Source organism: Indicator indicator, chromosome 11 (assembly GCF_027791375.1).
Source record: "Indicator indicator isolate 239-I01 chromosome 11, UM_Iind_1.1, whole genome shotgun sequence".
NCBI lineage: Eukaryota > Metazoa > Chordata > Aves > Piciformes > Indicatoridae > Indicator > Indicator indicator.
Window position 1 is genome coordinate 311,229 of NC_072020.1, and position 20,355 is coordinate 331,583.

The 20,355-nt window shown below is 41.4% G+C and overlaps 1 protein-coding gene across 17 annotated transcripts in view; it reads right to left on the bottom strand.

Moving 5' to 3' along the window:
• Nucleotides 1-20,355, bottom strand: part of CLASP2 (cytoplasmic linker associated protein 2) — a 154,285-nt gene that overhangs the window by 98,292 nt on the left and 35,638 nt on the right. For all 17 annotated transcript variants that reach the window (XM_054385195.1, XM_054385190.1, XM_054385202.1 and 14 more), the window contains exon 7: nt 11,535-11,605. In XM_054385195.1, the coding sequence (XP_054241170.1) occupies nt 11,535-11,605 (71 nt within the window). The remainder of the gene's footprint in view (nt 1-11,534; nt 11,606-20,355) is intronic.

The window sequence follows — 20,355 nt, forward strand, 5'->3', positions numbered from 1 at the left end:
AAGCTTCCCAATCTTCCCTTCCTCCCACCTGAGGGTCCACCCAATCCCTCAGGGCTCTTCCTTCCCCCCCCCTCCCACTGCTACGCAAGTCTCAGGCTGGCCAGGTCTGAGACTGCCCCCCCCCCTCCGCTCTCCTCCTGGCATTAGGCCTAGTCAGGCCTAAGAGGCCTGAGATACCCCCCTGGCATTACCCGATAAGAGAGGACATCTCCCATGGGAGCAGAGAGGGAAGAAAGAGGAAGAGAATGACTCTGCAGATGGCTTTATAGGGCGCAGGATTTATGGGTAGAAATAAGCCATTTCCTGTGTCCACCCCTATTGGGCGAGCACCCAGGACATCAGAGGTGTGTCTCATGCAGCAGTGGCAGGGGGCACCCAGCCTAAACTGCCACATCCGGCTTGCTGGGTATGGCTCATGACTATATGCCACGCTCTGGATCAGGCACTTGAGGCAAGGCAGGGCAACTTGAGGCAGTTTTTATAAGACAGGTCCAAGTAGGCTTGAAGGCAAGGCTTAAAGCAAGACAAAGGCAACTACCAGGTGAACCTCTATATACATATGGCCAGTGATCGATTGCTCCAATGGGGCAACTGAAGCTAACGTGTAGCTGCCCAATGGAAAGGCGTTCTGCCAGGCTATAACCACAAACGGCAAAAACAAAGACCTTACTGGGGGACCAGTGGTCAGCTTAAGTGCTCTCACCCCAGATAAACAACTTGTTTACCAGACAAGGAAGGAGTCCTCTCCCCTTTGTTCTTTTTCCCACATTGCCCTGTCTTTCTGCAGGAAAGAGGGAAGAGCAAGGGACCTTGTCCAGACATCTTAAGGCCTGTCTGGGTTTGTACTGGGCCATATCATGGCCCTACCATGACAACTGGGTTGAGTATAACTTCTTATGTTGGCAATAGCATCAGTTTGGTTGTTTCCTTAAATCCATTTTCATTTCAAACCATGAGTCTTCTTAGCCCGATTCCTCTTCTCAGCTGGGGAGGGGTCATCAGGTGAGAGACAACTACTACAGTTTAGCCCTAGATACAGGCTAAATGGAGGCAATGGCAGAGGGCCATGCCACAAGTATCATGTAGTATCAGTAAGGAGGTTTACAAACTGTGAATTGTGATTTACTGTTAGAGGCTGACAGTGACAAATGTATCATCAGAGATACCATTTTAGCATCCAACACTTGTATTACTTTCTGATGCAGCAAATTTCTGTGCATGTAACCTGATTTGTATGTTGAAAATGCAAAACCGTAAGGCAGATTCACAAATAAAACATAGGTCTTACAAGAAGAAAGTGCAATATGAACATACAGTACATACCTTTCTGAATTTACCTCAAATCCCTGTAGTCTAGGAATTCAGAAGTAATATTCATCTCCGAACACAGAAATGTGCATGCAGTGGCACAGAATAAATGAGACTGTTAATGGTCTTTGAGCTCACTGACATGCAGAAATGGAGATTAAGAAATCATGGCCATTAACTCCCAATGCTGCAACCTCATTGTGGATGACAAAACCTGCGGTTTTAAGACTCCCCTCAAACTGGACTTCATATAAGAAACTAAAACCTCCCATCACATCTGGAAAATCCAAAATGTCTGGTTACAGAGCTAGGCAGCCACTTCTCCTTTTGTGACATCATCATCCAATCCCAAAATAATACATGCTGACTGCCTCTCTTGCTGTTCCTAAACAGTTTACAGAAAATCAGCCCAACACCCCGAAGAATTTTAGACAAAAATAATCTACATAGAAATGCCTTTAACCTTTAAAAATACAATGGTGAATCTCATACTATGTAAATTGATTGGCCAAAGGACTTGTATGAGGTCAACACTCAAAACAATCCATAATGATAAAAGGCTATTTTCTCAAAAAGGAATCTCCTTCTGTTGATAGTTGAGGTGACCATGGAACCCCACAGAGGTTTGGACATTTGATGAAAGCAAAAATACCCACTCTGAAGAAAGCATGTTTCTTCTGCAGATGGTTAAAAGCTTTGTTCTACATCCTCAGTTTTTCTCCTCACCTCTTATCAGGCTCCAGCTACCCAGAATTTTGAGGGCTTTTAAGTGTCTCTTAGTTAAAGGAAGAATTCTCACATACATTAAATACCCATGAAGCTGTACCTGAAAAATTTTAAGCTAGTAGCCATGAAAATCTGCTGCCTATCCTCCATATGGCTGTGAAACTACTTTGAGTTGAGTTCTAAACTGCAGTTACTTCTTGTAGGAACCTCCAGGCATACTTGTTTTTCAAAAGGCTTGTTCCATTTAAGCACTGCTCTTTCCTGCTGTCACTACAGAAGTGTATTTCGATGAATGAATTGGGCAAAGAAAACACCACCAAAAAAATAAATACTTAACACTAAGGTACTTTTATAACACAATATACAGTGAAATTTCTGATTCAGGTGAACACGACAGCAGAACCTTCACTCCTGAAGGCATTTCAGACCTTACTTGGCTCATCAGTATTTCCTACTGTAAGAATTTATTAAAAGTAGCATAACAGTAAAGAAAACCTCCTCATATTTGATAATGAGGATGAAAATTAATGCTACAAGTCAAATATGTAATTAAGTCATGTGAAAGAGTCTTGCCACATCTGTCAAAGAAAATCCTTCCTAGACTGAATTTCTCCTTGAGCTGCTGGTAATCCCAATTCTTATTTCAGAAGACACCTTTTTATTAAAAAAAAAAAAACCAAACAGAACACAGAAACAGAAAACCAACCAGCAAACCAGCAAAAAACAAAAATGAAAAAACCCAAACACACCAAACAAAAAACCACACACACACAAAAATACTATTAACCACAGCCTGAACAATCCAGGATGTTTCAAAACAAGTAAGGATGCCAATGAAACACTAAAGGATGGTTTTTTCCTTATGTAACTTATTCTTACGAACAAATACATATAGACTCCAAAAGCACCCAACTCTTCCGGATGCTAATCTGGAAATCTATTCAGTGGACTAGTGTTTCACATTTAATTAGAAACCACACCACCTTATCCCACAACTTCTCCAAAACCAAATACCCAAAATGCTTGATACATTTAAAAAATGTCATTTTGAAACAGGACTTGTAGCCATTATTTTAGAATATTAAAAAAAAATGAAAAATCAAGCTTTGTTATCATTCTGTAATCCATGGTGGCTTTAAGAAAGTAACTGTCTTGGGCATATGTTTGCAGCTTTGTTAACTAAGAAATGCTCCCCAAGTTCCATAGTACCTCCTTGAATTTTTTTTCCCAGTCACATCAGCACTGAACCTGCTGTATTCATCCATTCTCTGGGTAGAAACTGTCTTTACATATTGCCCCTGGCTTGTTTACACACTGCCTTCCTCTCACACTCAGTTGTTTCACTGTCCCACTGTTCTTTTACTGGTATTAGCAACAGTACATGCACTTCATGGACAACACACAACTCAGAATCTCTTAGCCACTGGGAGCAGCATATGACCTTACCATGAAAAGAAGCTTAGCTCTGGTTTGGTTCAGAACAGCAATCGAATTCCAGCTCACATATCTGTCCTTCCCCTCTCAGGCACAGTGAGTAAAGCCAGTTCCCAAACCAATGTGCCCCACCAACTGCTAACAACAGAAGAGGAGGAGTGCAGAGCAACTACAGGGAAAGGAGGCAGGGCAGGCGCAGTCAGCATATTTAGAGAAAACAGGCCCAGAGGAAAACAGAAAAGGGAACAAGCAATGCATTTCTACTCCCCAGACAAAAAAAAAAAAAAAAAAAAAACCAACAAAACCAACAAAAAACAAACAACAACCACCACAAAAACCACAAAACTTCTGCTGCTATTTGGAATTTTATTACACTTTTCTTTCTAGGAAAGGGGTCTGAATGGTGCAAAGCACCACAGTTAGCACCCTGCCCAATTCCTAGACTGATGTAGTAATTGCTTTATTACTGTTGGTTTAAAAAGCCTCTTCCCTTCTACCAGGGGAAAGAAAAAGCAGGACTGTGCATCAGAAATGCAATTATATATGCATAATGCATTTAAAATCAAGCTGTTGTCTCAAACATCACTATAGCCTTTATGCCTTTAACATGGCCAATCTTTTTTGCAGTCAGAAGTAAAATATTAAAGCTGTATAGCACCCACATTTTATAGAAACTACTAATCAGATTAAACATTTAGGAAGACAGCCTTCCCTCAGAAAAACATCAGGAAATAGAAGGTAATTGTTCTCGTGCTCTAGGACCACCCATACATTAATGAAGTGTTTTGAAAGAAGGCAAAACCCATCATTTAAGATGCATTTATGGTAAGATATAAGGATAATTCTTATTTATAAACCACTCACATATGCTTTATCATCTAAAATATGACAAGTGCTTCAAGTCACCATTACATTAAATAAAAACCCACTAATAAATAAAGTAGACTTTGTCATAATTCATTACATGATTCAAAATAGCATACTTAGTATATACTATTGCAACAAATGCATGCACCAAATGCATGCACCAAGTACATCCACTTACAAAGCTGATTATATGCTTTTAGATAGTCCTCAAATACCTCATGTCTGCTACTGCAGTATGTTTAGCACACCTCCTGAAAACCTAAGTCTGACCTTCCTTTCATGGCCTCTCATGAGTTTTTAGTAGGTAATTCTCTTATTATTAGCACATTCAACTGGGAGCAATACTGAAATTCTGAAATAGCAAAACAGTCCAGCACAGGCTGACAACAAGGTGAGAAAGCACTGACAGAAGCCACTGAATTATAAGCCCTGAAGAGTGATGTGTTGCTCTGCAGTCCTGTTAGCAGCTTCCGCAGCACCCTAATCTGGTTATCAACGGATAAGGGCAAAAATTCATTATCCTCCTCTGTGAGGAGCAAGAAATCCACAGCCAGGAATGGTTCCTGACTGGTGTTCCTCAGCAGCCTCAGAACCTGCAGGTCAAACACAGACCTACATTCAACCCAAGTATGCAAAGTGCCTTTAACTCCAAGATGGTGAATGCTTTCCCACTGGCACACGTTCAGTACAGTAGAAGTAACAGTCCAATTGCTTTCTGGGCCACAGACACAGCGCTTACTTTTCTCCCCCCCACATTCTTTCAACGAACGACTGGAGAGCTTGAGACAGTTAACATGGGGGCAAACAGAAAGTCTGGCTCTTCCCTTTAATCTTCACTGAAGAAATCAGCTTAAGATGCAACTGTTAAGCACTACACTTTATTTACATTTGTGCTTGTACTCAAGAAAACTGAAAACAAATTACAAAAGTTTCCAATAAGCCAGTGTCTTGCACTCAAGATAAAATGTAGAAATTACCACTTCTGTGTATCTTATCCAAAAAACACTCTGTAGAATTTTGCAACCTATCTAAGCTGTTTCAGTGAGCAAACCAGATCAAGTAAATTTAGAATTCCATTCTTTGAAGTATCTGCACAACACCCTCCAGAAATCCAGCAGAGCCGCACAAAAAAAAAGTTATACATACCGGACACAACAAAGCAACACTTTGTCAAGAAGGGACGTTTCTGAAAGGCTACAGAATCACTAACCTTGAAATAGACTGTTTCTTCTATGTTGCATATATTGAAAGGATGTACAGCCTATTTGCAAAAACAAAACACCATGGCGAAACTTACATTTAATTCAGAAAAAAAGAGTTCAAAAACCTTTCTTGATAGTAACTAAGGTTTTGTTTTCCCTAGCAATTTCATAACACGTCAGAAGCCTGAATTCCTTGTGAATGTGGTAAGCAGTCATTTTAAGAGAGACCAATAGCTCCATAATCATCCTACACACTGTTAATTGTAGCTGGCATTACTGCTCAAAGCTCCTACACAGACTGTCAGCTGACTGCCTGAACACTACTTTGTTCTTAGTGCCTTTGTTAATGATGAATTAAATTACAGAGAAGAAAGCCCCACAACCACCCTCACTTTATAAACCTCGACCATTACAGAACCACAAAAATCCCATGGCTTTGCTGAGGGAATAGTTACTTCTTAACGCGCTAGAACTCGCATCCTCAATCTGCAAGTTACCACAATCCATGTTTACACCATGGAGAACCGTGCTGCTTCACAGGAAGGAAACAAAGACGGAAAAAAAATTCCTAGAAAAAAAAATCACAACAAGAAAGAGTTAACTACATGTTCAGCTCTACAAAGAGCATAACTTCCCTTGCATCTTGCAGCTGACAAACTAAAATATAAACACCAGAGAACTGCCTGAATTTTTTGAAACTATACAGTCCAGCCTTAATTTCACTGCTTTGGTTACAATGATGATCTCTTTCAGTCTCTACCAAAGAACAAAGTGAGTAACGTACATTTCAGATCATTTCTTAAGGTGTCCTCTCTCAGGGCCCTCACTACTGAATTTTTTAGCAAATTCAGAGAAAAGAGTCACCTTAATCTAAGCATGTAATTCTTTTTAAGACCGTCTCTCCCTTAACGTTATTTACAATCACAATCATTTGTAAAAGCACACTCCGACTATATATTCCTAAACTTGCTACAAGTCAAACCAACACCTCTCAAGTTTCTCTGAAAATAAAAATACCTATATAGAAAGTCTTCGAGGTATTAAGCTCAAAGAACCTGGGTGTCACGCAAAACCATGAAATGTAACAGAACCGATGTCCAGTTTTTAACCAAAACACAGTCATATAGTCTGTATTACTTTACTGACCTACTTTCCATTGGTTTGTATAACAATACATTGTGCAGTGAAGGAAACCTAGTAACATCCCATACCTTTATTAAATATAGATTCCTAGCCCAAGAAGCAAGGCGCTTCTTTAACGGCTACACTGAATTACTACACGTTTCTTCACAAACCAGAGCAGATTAAATGTTTACAAAGCAGTATAGCAAATTCAGACTCTTAAGTAACACTGAGATGAAAAGAGCAAACGGAATGCCTGCATAAAAATGCAGAGTGGAAACTGCCAGCGTGGTGAATTAGGATCAGAGACTATCCCGGGAAGCCCCGCGTGGTTGAAAGGCCTGGAGCTGCTGCCCCCGGTGCCCCAGGTAACCTCCAGCGGCACTCACCGCCGTGAGCGGCGGCAGCTAACTACATCAGGATCAGATGTCAGCCTGCCACACACAAAACTTACGGCGCTTAATACAGTCAACCCTGAAGACGGAAGACGCGGAGCGGAGCCCGGCGGGCCGCCTTTCCCCTCCCCGGACGGCATGGCCCGGCCCCAGCGGGCCCCTCCGGCCACCGAGCGCCCTGACCGACCTGCAGGTCTCGCCGGCGAGAGTGCACTGCTCCCCAGGCAACCCCGCGCCTCCGCCGGGCTACGAGCGACACCCCCCCAAGCAGCCGCGGCGCCCCGAGGCGCGCACTCACCGTCCCCCACAGCCATCATGCCGCGCCGGTGCCGCGGTAAAGGCAGACGCGGCGGGTGGCGGGTACCAGCTGCCTGCCGCAGACACCGCCGCCCCGCTTCAAAATAGCAGTCCTGCCTCGCGCGGGAACCGCCGCTGCGCCGGCCTCCCTCCCACCGACGCGCCCGGCCCGGCCCCGTCCCGCCGGGGACTTTTATTGCGCTCCGCCCCCGCCGCCGCGGTCACGTGGCCGCGGGATCCGGCCCTGCCTGCCGGCGACGCGCAGGCCCGCCCGTACCGCCCCCGTGGGTAAGCCTCACCCCGAGGGGCGGTTATCCCCGCGGGCAACGAGGGCAGGGCCTCACCCTCTTCTGCCCCGCGGGCTTTGACAGGACAGGCCTCCCACGCAAGTAAGTCAATCGAAGAATCAAATCCATTCCCGTAATGAAAGCAAGCCGCAGGCAGCAGGAGATAGCTCGAAGAACCGCGCTCAACATCCTCTCGCAACTTGAAGTGAAAACAGGTCTGTAAAGCATCTTGCGAATGCAGCAGATGCTGAAGACTATTTTGCAGGGGTATGCAAAGCGTCATGAAAACATAACCCGAACCCTGAACTTCTGTCTGCAGTTTATTCCCAAATCGGTGTTTGAAGTGACATATGCAAAGCAGAAAGTGTGTGATCCAATAAAATTGGTTTAAATACACAAGAAGCTCCAATTCACTTGGTCTCGCCTAAGGAAAAGTTTAAAATGCAGACAGACACACAACCGTAACACAACAGGCTGCGTACACATCTTCAGAAGCCACAACACAGTTCCCTGCAGTAGTAACTCAGAAACTCATGCAAGGTGTTTAAAAAACATGAAGCAGACGACTGCTGTGGCCCTTCACTTCCACAAGGGCTGACCATTAGGCTTCACCAGTGAGTGAACTTCCCATTTAAAACTATAAAGAGCTGAAATTTAAAATCGTGCCTGTGTTCTGGCCGTTGGCATTGAGCAAGCAAAAGAAAAGCTGCAGCCCCTACAAAACAGCCATGGCAGCTCTCCCCAGTTTCCCTATTTCCCAAGCAATACACATTCACAGTGTGCCAGCCACACTGGTGAGCTGTGTCAGACAATGTCGTCATTGTCTCCATAGTAACTGTATTTCCAAAAAGAAAACAGCAAAGGAAAATAAAAAACAAGAGAGTAATGTGGACAAACAGGTATGCGCTTGTGCTATGGATTTTTGTCTGACTTGTGTTTCAGAGCTGTATCACATCTTTATCACCCACAGCACAGCCACCCAACATGCACAACACTAGCAGCACTGATGCCTACCTGTCACATTCTGTCTGTAAAACCAGTGCTACCAAGCATGCCATCAAAAGGGGAAAACTGCACAGACCATTTATGTTCAGCACAAATCATCCCATCTGCTCAGTGAAGCAGAGAGGTCGATATTGTTATTTTCCATACTTTACATTTCCTGTCTCAAAATTTACACTACTACCTGACATGGGAGTCTGCTTAAATTCTCTTAGAGAAAATAGCATTTACAAACCTCGGGCAGCAGAAACAAGTGCTTTTGCAGCTTTGAGATTGGCTGATGGTTTGGTTTCCATAGAAACGAACATTGGTTTGCTGAGAAATGGGGAGGTGTTTTAAAGAGCCTTCTCCAGTTTGCAGGCATACATGTATTCCTGCTAGAGTGAAAGGACAAACCTTGCAGCACATGTCAGATTTTGCTGAAGAAGCAAACATCCTGATAGGATTTTCTTCATGTGCAACATCATTATGAATGCAAACAAACCCCAAGGTTTTCACAGCAGCTAATTCATTCACATTATTTATATTGAAAGAAATTACATCTAGTTTTCCTACTGACACCTGAGGGCAAGGGAAGATGGGGGAGAGAATAACTTAAGAAAAATAAAAGCAAACAAAAAAGAAATCCAAGGTCAGCTGGAGAGGCAAGTTAGCCATGTGACTGAGCCTTAAGTCATACTCATCAGGCAAAAGCACTAAAACTCTTGTCCAGCCCCCTTGTTAGACATGGTGCCCTCTCATCTATCAGCATTTGATACTCCTTGCTACAATCTGCCCCAATTATTCCAGCCTTGCTTGCTTCAATATGCTTTTCACCTCCTCTACTCTCCAAGAGGATCTATCAGTCTCCATTGCCCTCCTCCTCTTTACAGTTTCAACATAGGACAATGCTAAGGGGATTGCTCACACTAGGTCCACTCTCACACAGCCAGAGAGATACCAAGATAGTAAATCTACCTGTGTGCATGGGACTGCAAGTATCCTTTCCTCCCCTCACATCCCTAAACATACCAATACAATGTTTTCCAAACCTCTCATATGTCTAAACATATTAGTACAAGCATTCTTAAAAAATAAAATAACTTTGATTATTAAAACACTACAGAAAACCGTCTTGCATTCAGGTTGTTTAAAGCTGTGAATTTTGAGTGGTTTATTATCTTATCTTTTTTTTTTTTCTTAGTTCCTAAGTACATGCTGAATAAAAAGAGACTGGAACAACTGACATCAGTATTATTTGGTAAAAGAATCCTAAGTCACATCTCTGGTCCTCAGAAACTAGGTCAAACTAACAAAGATTTACTTCTACAGCAATGTCACTCAGGTCAGTGAAGAAATTGACATCTTCCACAGATGTACAGGCAAGCCCTTCCCTACCCATCAGACACCAAAGAGAACCCTCATCGGTACAGTTAACCTATTTGGGAAAGTAACTCAATCTGGCAAAAAGCACTTCCTTTTGTTGGTAAAAAGGTCCACTACAGAACCGTGCCAGTCTAATTACATTAAAGCCTGCTGGAGTTTTCTTCCTCCTCCCCTCGCTGAGAAACATAACCCTATTCCCTGCTTCCTTCCCAAACCCTGCTCTGAAATATTCAAAACACTATGAAATCCTCAACACTGTAACAGATTTACTTAGACATTTCAATGTGGCCTTTATCCAGAGATGTTTGGTAAAGCTCCTAAAAGAAAAGTTGGTAACGAGGCTATGGGAATTCAACAATAACTTTCAAGATGCACATGCAAGAAGTAAACACATATTGTCCTTCAGAGAATAAGAAAGGACAAAGCCAAGCTAAAACACTAACAATGGAAGAGTATCTTTTCAGCAACACTAAAAAATTTGCCTAGATGGATGTAAGAGAGAAACTTGGTTCAAGGAAAAACACTGAAGCCAACATACTAGAAGAATTTTGTCTCTATGGAACCAAGACAGAATCAGAGGCACTTTTGCACTGTAATTGCCACCCTCAAATAAATGTTTTACACCTCTGCAGATCAGCACTATTACCCACATGTTACAGATCAGATCAACATGGCTTAAAGAAAATCAAGCTTCATCAAATCTCTTAAAACAGAGACAGAAAGCTCAGAAGAGCTATTGTAAACTAGTCCAGCAATGTTACATTTATGTTTTTCAAGCATATTTAATTTCAATGCATTTATATCCCTTTTGTAACTTTCTCCATTCTCCTAAGAACTATTAACAAAAAAAGATACATGTAAAATGCATCTCTGAGCCTCTGAAACCTATGCAGCAGTATTAAATGTGTAAAACCCTTCTACAATGCACAATCTTTCACTCCAAATTTGCACTTACATACTATGAAATGCTACACGAAGGATTAACTGAGATTCTCTGTACAACAGGTTCTTTTCATGAAATACATAAAAAATAAGAGTTCAAACTCAGTAGAGAGCATCTTAACTTCAACATGTGTCTCTGAATGCTGCAGTCACCTCTTTCTGTCATTTGAAACTCCACATAATACAAACATTATTAATCACTTCAGCCATGAAGAAATCAAACACATCCACCACTAAATAACCATTCTGGTTCAGAAACAGACAGTAAGATAGAATAAACCTTCATCTGATCTCTTTTTCCCATGTGTGACTACTTTGCAGCTTCCTTTATCCTCTGCTGAGCATGCATGTAACTTGTTAAAGATTGACTGCTCGCTTCCATGCAGTTTCAATACCTTTTCCAATTGTGTTCTGACTGCAGTCCAGCAAGTACTTTCAGTAAAACAGTGTTATTCACTAAGTGTCTCATTTTCTTACTGTTTGCATCTGTTTCTAGTCATCCATCTCACACTGACAATGCTAGCATTTAGACATGCATCCTGTATTAATCTAAAGCTGAATAAAAACACAGCATCTTTCATACTCACCACTGACACTACTTAAAATCATATTTCCAGAGTTTCTTACTTCATCAAATTTGGCAAAGATTGTTTGCAACCTGTAAAACACAACAACAAAACATTTTTATATCTCCGAAATCTCCCTGTTAAAACAAGAAATCTGTTTATTACCATACATAATACAGTAATACAGAAGGGATTAAGAGTATCAAGTAACAATTCCTAAAGGGATCCTCTTTAGTTGAGCATCTTCACACAAATGCACAGACTAAGTTAACTTTAGCAAGAACAAAATTGAGCATAATTAGTAGCAAGATTACAAGAAAAAAAATCTTACTTTCAGGTAGCAGCATTTATTCAGTTCAGATGACTGGGACAGTGCTTTACTTACACACAACACTAAAGGCAACAATTGGAACAATGAAATGTTTAGGAGGATAAGGATTTTATTTGTTCTGAGACAATCACTACTTTTCATCAAGATTTTTGTTCCTCAAAATTTCCTCAGTTTTGTTATGAAAATGCTTTCATACTAGCTAACACTTCTTACAGCAAAAAATGAAATGCTTTCTTCTAACCCCTTTAGTGATGTGCAATACGCACACCGTGGTTTAAATTCTCACAACAGGAAACACTCTGCAAATGCTTAGCTATATGTAAATAGCCAAAAAAAAGCCAACCCCAAAAAACTTCTAGATTTGCAATCTAGTCCCATACGGCAGAAAATGTTATTCAAGCAAAAAATCTGGCAATACACTGCAACAGTTATTTCTCATCATTTCTGCAGAAAGCTTAATACAAGCAGTGAAAGTATCTCACAGGAAAAAAAGTGACCCACGCATTAGCCCTAGGTTTGTATTGCCAAAGTAATACACTGTTAGCTGCAAACAATTGAGAACATTTTCTTACTTTTCTCCAAAGACTTTTCTGCACTACTCAGATTATGGTAATATCTAACATACATGTGACTTTTTAGCTACAAGACTAGCAGGACTGAATCCTGACCTCAAATCCACAGAGTTGTGAACTACAAATCACACAGTGCTCTGAAACTCCCCAGAGAGACACAGCTCAGCTGCATTTACAGTACATTACTAATACTATCTTATCCAAATTTCCTGAAAGAGCAAACATTGAAAGGCTCTGTTTTCAACTCACAATCCAAACTATTTTAAGGCAAACCCAAGAAAAATGGCTAAGAACACTGCTTGGATATGTAAATTCTCACCATACATACAGGAACAAAGTCAAGGACACACAAAGATTTCACTTCAACATGTCCTTAAGCACACATCATTTTCACTCAATGATGCATGCAGATAGGCTGTGCACACTCTCCCTTCTCTGACAGACTGCACACCCCTTTGATTCATTGGTCCCTCATTTAGCTAATAAAGAAAGAAAGTGATAAAACCAGGAAACACACCCAGACAGCAGTATAAAAAGTCTGATTCTTTACCCCCACACAGCACTTCACAGTATTTTAGGACTCTCATAATGTACTTTCCAAGTACTTCAAAGCAACCTGCTACAGAGTGTATCCGTTCTGCACTCAACAGGCCCAACACAAGAACTCCCCAGGTTTAGCTGACAATTCCACAGAAAGGTCTACCCTACTGCAAGCATCTAACACAGCAGAATTTTAAGAAAGTTTTAATGGGTTAAGTCAATAAGCCCTAACACAAACCAGCAGTTATATTCTATCATTTCAGCTTATCTCAAAACTAAAGGTAGCTCAGCAGTAGCTTACCTAATCTTCCCCTAACACAGTTGGGTGTCTGCTCCCTGGAGCACGTCTTCCTCCCCACCACCATCACATTTATGACCACTGCAGCCACCCTAAAATGTCTGAAATGGCAACAACTCACTAATGTCATACTACACTGCTTTAATATTAAAGCCTGGGCATTTTTTTTTTAAAATGAAAAGGTCAAATTGCAAACCAGAGGCACTGTTTCTCCACCCCCACCCCAACCCAGTGAAACTTGAAAAAGAAAGGCTACAATTCTCTGAAATGCTCTTTGGGTATTGCTGTTTACTAATGACACATGGAATCCCATTAGCATGCTATGTGCATCCAAATGTACACAGTGGAAGGTTCACACAACAGTCAAGAAACACAGCCATGCATTAGGCCATCTTGCTTTCCTAATAGCAAGTCAATGCATTTGCCTCAGAAGTACCATAGGAAGCATTTTTACTGCTTACCAGCAGTTACGAGTTCCCCTCCACACTGCTGGATTCCATACTGAACACTGCATTAACAATTCACCTACTTAAAAAGAAGGACTTAACACTACATCTGAAAGGCTAAAACTGTCATCCTGAGAGAAATTGAACAGGAAGACTACAGAGATTAGCAGATTTCCTTTAAAATTGCATTTTTTTATTCTATTAGGCTAATGTGATGCATTTGGCACACCTATTTTAGAAAGTTCAAAATAATTAAAAAAAAAAAGTTAAACTCCTGCTCTTTTCGTTTTTCAGAAATGCTTTCCTGAGCATTTTAAACAGAAGAAAACCAAAATGCTTCCTTATAAATACATTATAATAATGCACACATTGACCCTCTGGGTGTGGCAGTTTAGGCTGGACAAAATATCTAGTAAAGTACTAGGTGTGAGTGCTAATGTGTTTGTCAGCACTGGACACTATGCAGTCAGCAGCACAGGCTGGAGAACAACACAGTGCTGCCACTGCTAAAGCTTTCAAAGCATGTCTTTATGAGCAGAGGTACACTCCCAAGTATTTCAATTTTAAAACTCCCAAACAATCCAGTAAAACACAGCTGACAAAGCAGCCAAGCACTACTGTAGATCCAACCCTCTTTTTAGTACAGCTTACAGAAACTGTAACTGCTACTTTGCAGAGACTTTCACAAAAAGTTTCTTCCTCTCTCTCTCCTCCCTTCCAGCTCTTCATGTCACCCATTTGACATAATTTTCACACAGCCACAGGCAGCAAGGCAGTGTAGGCTAAGGACTCTAAAATTATTGCAACCACAATCAGTTTAAGAATGTTTACAGGAAGTCAGCTCTGGCAAAAGACAAGCAGGCCAAGGAATCCAAGGAAGTTTAGAGGGCTGGGTGAAGACTGGTTGCTGTGCCATCAGCAGCAAGGAACATTCTTTGAGAAGACAACATTATTACTCCTTGATCACATATCTGCAAGCCCTAGTCTGGGTATGACAGTGAAGTCATCAATCAGTAGAAATACTACGTCACCAGTGAACAGAAATAGTATCTTCTCTCTCCAAAAAGGTACAGCTTTTCTGCAACTTCACATATGGAGGGGAAAAAAACCAAAACACAACAACATATATTCAGTCCACTTCTGCGCAAGCTGGATTATTGTTGCTGTCTCAGTGAATGAATGAACGACTGTGTGAGGTTGTGCACTTTAAATGGTGCTCCTGGCAATCTGCTAACTCTCCTGTGGCAGGTGACAGGTCTCTATCAAAAGATTAACATATTACAGTGATTACATTCAACAAGAGCAACATGTACTCCAAGACACAGCTTGAGCTGACATGCGTGCTCATGGAAACGTGCATGCAAGAACATGCAGTGCACTTCTAGCCTGAACAGCTGCTATTTGTGACCATGTTTGAGGGAGTTCAACTGTTTGCATGACAGGCAGAGTGGGGGATACCTACAGTTTGGATCTTGTGATGAAGAAGCAAAAAAACCACCACTCCCCTGTCAATAGCAGAAGGCTAAAAAAGAAGAAGAAAGGCTGGTGACTAGCCTGGTTTTCATGTCCAAAGTGATCTAACCATAAAAAGCCTTACACTTTTTATCCCTTACCCCTCCCTTCAAAAAAAAAAAAAAAAAAAAAAGCGATCTTGCACTGACATCAGACCTGTCCACATCTGGACACAGCAGATGGGCTTCATCTACCACATGAACTAGACAGAGTAGCACGTGCTACTACATAACATGCAGTATTCAGAAATGCACACTGCAACATGCTTTAACACTTCAGGATATGAAGCTGCTGCCCTGGACGCAAGAACTAAACAAAGAACTGACATTCATGTTTCTCAAGTAAAGTGGGGAAAAGCTGTCAGAAGACTTCTTGAAAGATCTTTAAAGGCTTAAAACAAAAGACTAAGCAACTGATATCTACCGGAGCCACACAGGTTATTTCCATTCAGGGGAGATCAGACACACAGATTTCTATACTGTAACAAGCTCACTTTGGCTCTTTGGTAAACAGAGTAAAATCTGTTTACACTTCTTGGCTCTCAGAACAAGAAACAGTGTCCACTTTCAGTACTCACAGATGTATCAACACTAATATTTACATGCCCAATACCAAAGAGTGTCAAACCACTTTGGCAGCAACCTGAACGAAAGAGCAAACAACCTCCAGATTTCTAACCACTGACTTGATAGCCATTTTTCTGAGATAGGAACATGCTTTAGGTAAAAAGCACAGCATTATTCTGAGGTTCGTAAACTAAACAATAAACAGAAAGAGGAACTTGCTACTTTTTTATAGAAACTAAATCAGAAATTAATTTCTGTAAAGAATAAAAGTGCACTGGATAAAAATGCAGTAGTAGCAAGTATCGTTGAACTACAAAAGTAAGATCCCATCTTCTTTTCTTGACTACCTAGACTCCAACAGCTCCAATAATCTTCTCTAGAAAATCCAGTACTTTTCACAAAGTTAAACCCAACAGCTGCAGATTACAAGACGTTTAAAGCCTACTACTATTAAATTACTAACTACATTTGGCTTTATACAGACACAACATGTATATACTGTTTGCATATTTAAGGAAGTAGAACAATTTCTCAAAACAATGCTTGATTAACTTTCCTGCCTTCCCCTCAGCATACAGGAGCTGACTGAGTGCTTCAGGGCAGAGCATATTCAAGCAGCAACACACAGCTCTCTAGTGTGTAATTTATTATGTAAATTAAGCAAGCCTACACTCTGTTAAGTCACCTGTGCACCAAATCCTGCAGTAATAGGGTTTTCTGCTCGTATTTATGTTTACACACCATTTCTAATGCACCGTCATACAGTGAAGGAGCTGCAGTGCAGTTCAAGGCTGAACTCAAAGACTGAAAGCAGCCGTGTCTGAACTACAGATTATGCATAATACTTAAAACCCTTAAAACCTACCCAGACACACAGATATGAATACAGATTCCCCACCAACAACGACAAGATCATACTCTATGTCAAAGGGCTTTTTCCACAGATCATAGCTCCTGCATAACCACATGAAAATTATTCTGCGTCTAAGTGAAGGGAAAACTTCTGACAAGCAGTTGGAGAAACATCTTTAACTAGGTCTGTGTGTCTGTGTGAGCTGAAATTCCCCCCCCCCCCCACTAACAATAACCAGGCTAGCCAAGTCTGGAAGCAAATGAAGGCTGTATTTACAAAGCAGAATCTACAATCTACGATGAAATGCAATGAATATGTACAAATATACAAAATTCACAACATTTACAAATATATACAATCAACAGAAAAGCACAACCAATCTCCCTTTGCTTCCCCCCAAAGGGGACCCTCCCCAAAGGGGCCTCCCTCCCAGGAGCTTCCCCCCCACACCACCCTTGGACAGAAAGCAGAGTGAGTTAGAGCAGAAAGTTGTTAACTTAGCTGCCAAGGTCAGTGTGTGTTATCTTCAGCCAGAAGAGAAGAAGAAGAAAACAAGAGCCAGACAGCCCAGCAACTGCCCCCACTGCAGAACGCAGAATGTGCAGAGTGCCTACTTTCTTTTGGGTAATAGTTCTTAAACATTTCTATCTATCCAATGGAAGTGTTTAGGACAATCAGTATTTTTCCTTCTTACACCCAATAGTGACTTATTTACACTCTTTCACTTTCTCTGTTTTGAACTTTGCAAGGAAAAATTAAAAAGACAGTTTCAAACCATCAGAGTCCACCCCTTCTAAACAATTCCATTGGCTGCTACTACCATTTAGCTAATCTACAATAATATTTACAACAATAGGTGAATAAAGATCATAGTCCATTCCGGCTATCTCAGATGTAGATGATTCAAAAGAGTCAAATCACAGCAAAAACAGCAAACAGCTTGTTTCCTCACAGATGGAGCAAAGAAAGGAACAGGGACTCTCAGGTGACTCAGGGCTCTCAGGGTTCGTGCACCATAGATCTCATGGACTCTCCTCTCGGGCGCGATGTTATATCTACACAATACTCTGAATTTAACCTCTCTCAGCCAAAGTTAGATTTCTTTGTGGAATACACTGAATTTCACCATTTTCTTGCATCACCCAATAGGTGTGACCAGGACCTTCAGCAGAAACCACCCCTCGGACAGGTTTGGCCTCTCCTGAAGGAGAAAATACCCAAACAGTTTTGCCTAACAGATTCTTTTCTCTGGTAACAGGAACTCTATCACCTTCTTCCTTTCGCAACAAATCTGATTGGGCAGGTCCAGCTCGATTCACTGAACCTCTACTATTCACTAACCAGGTTGCTTGTGCTAAATGTTTCTCCCAGTTTTTCAAAGATCCACCCCCCATGGCTTTAAGAGTGGTTTTCAGCAAACTGTTGTAGCGTTCGATCTTCCCTGCAGCTGGCGCATAGTAGGGAATGTGGAATATCCACTCAATGCAGTGCTCTTTGGCCCAGTTTTTCACAAGACTGTTTCTGAAATGAGTTCCTTTGTCTGACTCAATCCTCTCTGGAGTTCCGTGTCTCCACAGGATTTGTCTTTCCAGACCAAGAATGGTGTTACGTGCAGTTGCATGAGGAACTGGATAAGTTTCCAGCCATCCAGTGCTTGCCTCTACCATAGTCAGCACATACTGCTTACCAGATTGAGAAAGAGGTAGAGTGATGTAGTCAATCTGCCAGGCTTCACCATACTTGTACTTGGACCATCGGTCACCGTACCACAAGGGCTTGATCCGCTTTGCCTGCTTAATAGCAGCACAAATGTCACAGTCATGGATGACTTGTGTGATAGCATCCATGGAAATGTCAATGGATCTGTCACGAGCCCATCGGTAGGTTGCATCTCTGCCTTGATGTCCTGACGAGTCATGGGCCCACCGAGCTAAGAACAGCTCACCTCAGTGTTTCCAGTCAAGATCAGGATCAGAGTTTGTGTCCACCTGGGAAACTCTTCCAGCTAGATCTGCCTGATGGTTGTGTTGTTGTTCCTCAGAAGGAACAACAGCACGAGCTACCAGAGAGCTAATCTGTCTTTCCTGTGTTTTGTCAACTGCCTTGTTAGGAGAGTGAAGGAATTAGAAAAGGCTACAGGAACTCTGCTTTCTGTCAGCAATGGATGGAATAGAGACTAGGAGCCTCATGCTCAGCTCAAGTAAATCATCACTCCCCCCTTCATCCCCACCCGGAAACTACTGCAGAGGACAGAGCACTGAGACTCAGCTCATGTATTATTTCACACTAGCCTTGACTGTCAGGTGCATAACTAGTCTGGCTTGGTGGCAACAAAGCTGTTTAACATGCAGGAAGGGGAGCCTTTGCTTCTTCATGTCAGTATAAAGGGTACAACTATGCTGCTGTCAGATCAGTGGGAATTTTGTATTCGGCTGACTCAGGCAGTAGGAATAACAACTTGGCACCCACTGCAACTAAATTAGAAACTGTTGATTGCCCTGAGGACGCAAAGCTCCTATGGTGTTTAATCCTATTTGGATCCCAAGATTTACTCAGTTTGTGTCACAGAGAAATGTGAACAGGTTGAATGCTGAACCCAAATTACAGTCAGACCCAACATTCATAGAACAAAGGCTGTTGTTATATGCATTCTTTTGCTCTTGTTTTCTATTCCAAAAGATGTCCAAGACCCTGTCTTAATGACAGGAGGATCTCCTCTGGTATATTCCAATTACCTCTATGAAACTCAAGTTGTTAGAACTGTAGGAATAATATGGCTTGAACTTCTGTGGTAACCATATGATCTCTTAATAGTCTAAAATTGTGACAACCATTAAATAGAAGAGAATGTTTACAACTTCCCATTCCCATAGACAGGGTAAGCTTTTGTCCAAACATATTGAACTCTGCCTGGAATGTGAAACAATTAATTCAACACCATTCTCCTGTGACGTTTTGATACCCTACAAATCACCATTAAAAACTTAGGCTAATAATGTTTTACAAGGGCCTTTTGGGGCACAGCATCCTTTCTGACATTCTCTCTCAGAGAAATCAGGAAGACTCAGACTCGACTCATAAGGGGTTAACACTATTTTTTTAATTTAATCTAATTTGTTTTAATAGGGAATTTGAAAGATTTTACTGTATAAAGTCTTTCCCACTAAGTCCCATTTCAAACTTTGTCTAGCTTGCTTAATTAAGCCAGTGCTTACCTAAGTAGCATCAAAACAGTGACTGATTTCATATAAACTGAACTACACACAACATAGACCAGGCTTTAAAGATCAGAGTTGTTTTTCAGGAAGAGAAAAGACCAAACAAAGTATGGATTTTCAAAATTCCTTTGCACCTTTTGCAAGAAACATCGAGTGCCCTGTGATGGCAAGTCTAACAGACCAGTGAACATGCTTTCTGAATACTACTTCCCCCCTAAACCCCAGAATTGGAAAGGACTGGTCTGGTATAATTAGCAAGAAACAAGGGAGACAAGTTTTCCAGTGTGACTACTTCAAGAAAGTAGAAGCTTGTTGATTTCATTGCGTATTCACATGTGCATGCACACACAGATGTGCTCACACATGCAGAATGCATGGAAAGTATTGATTTCAGTGCTTCAGTTGAGACTCTTCTACACTGAGGCTAAACAGCAGCTCTAGAATAAGCAACAAGACGTATAGATTCAAGTATTTTCTAATTATTTCCTCACTGCACTCAGGATGTA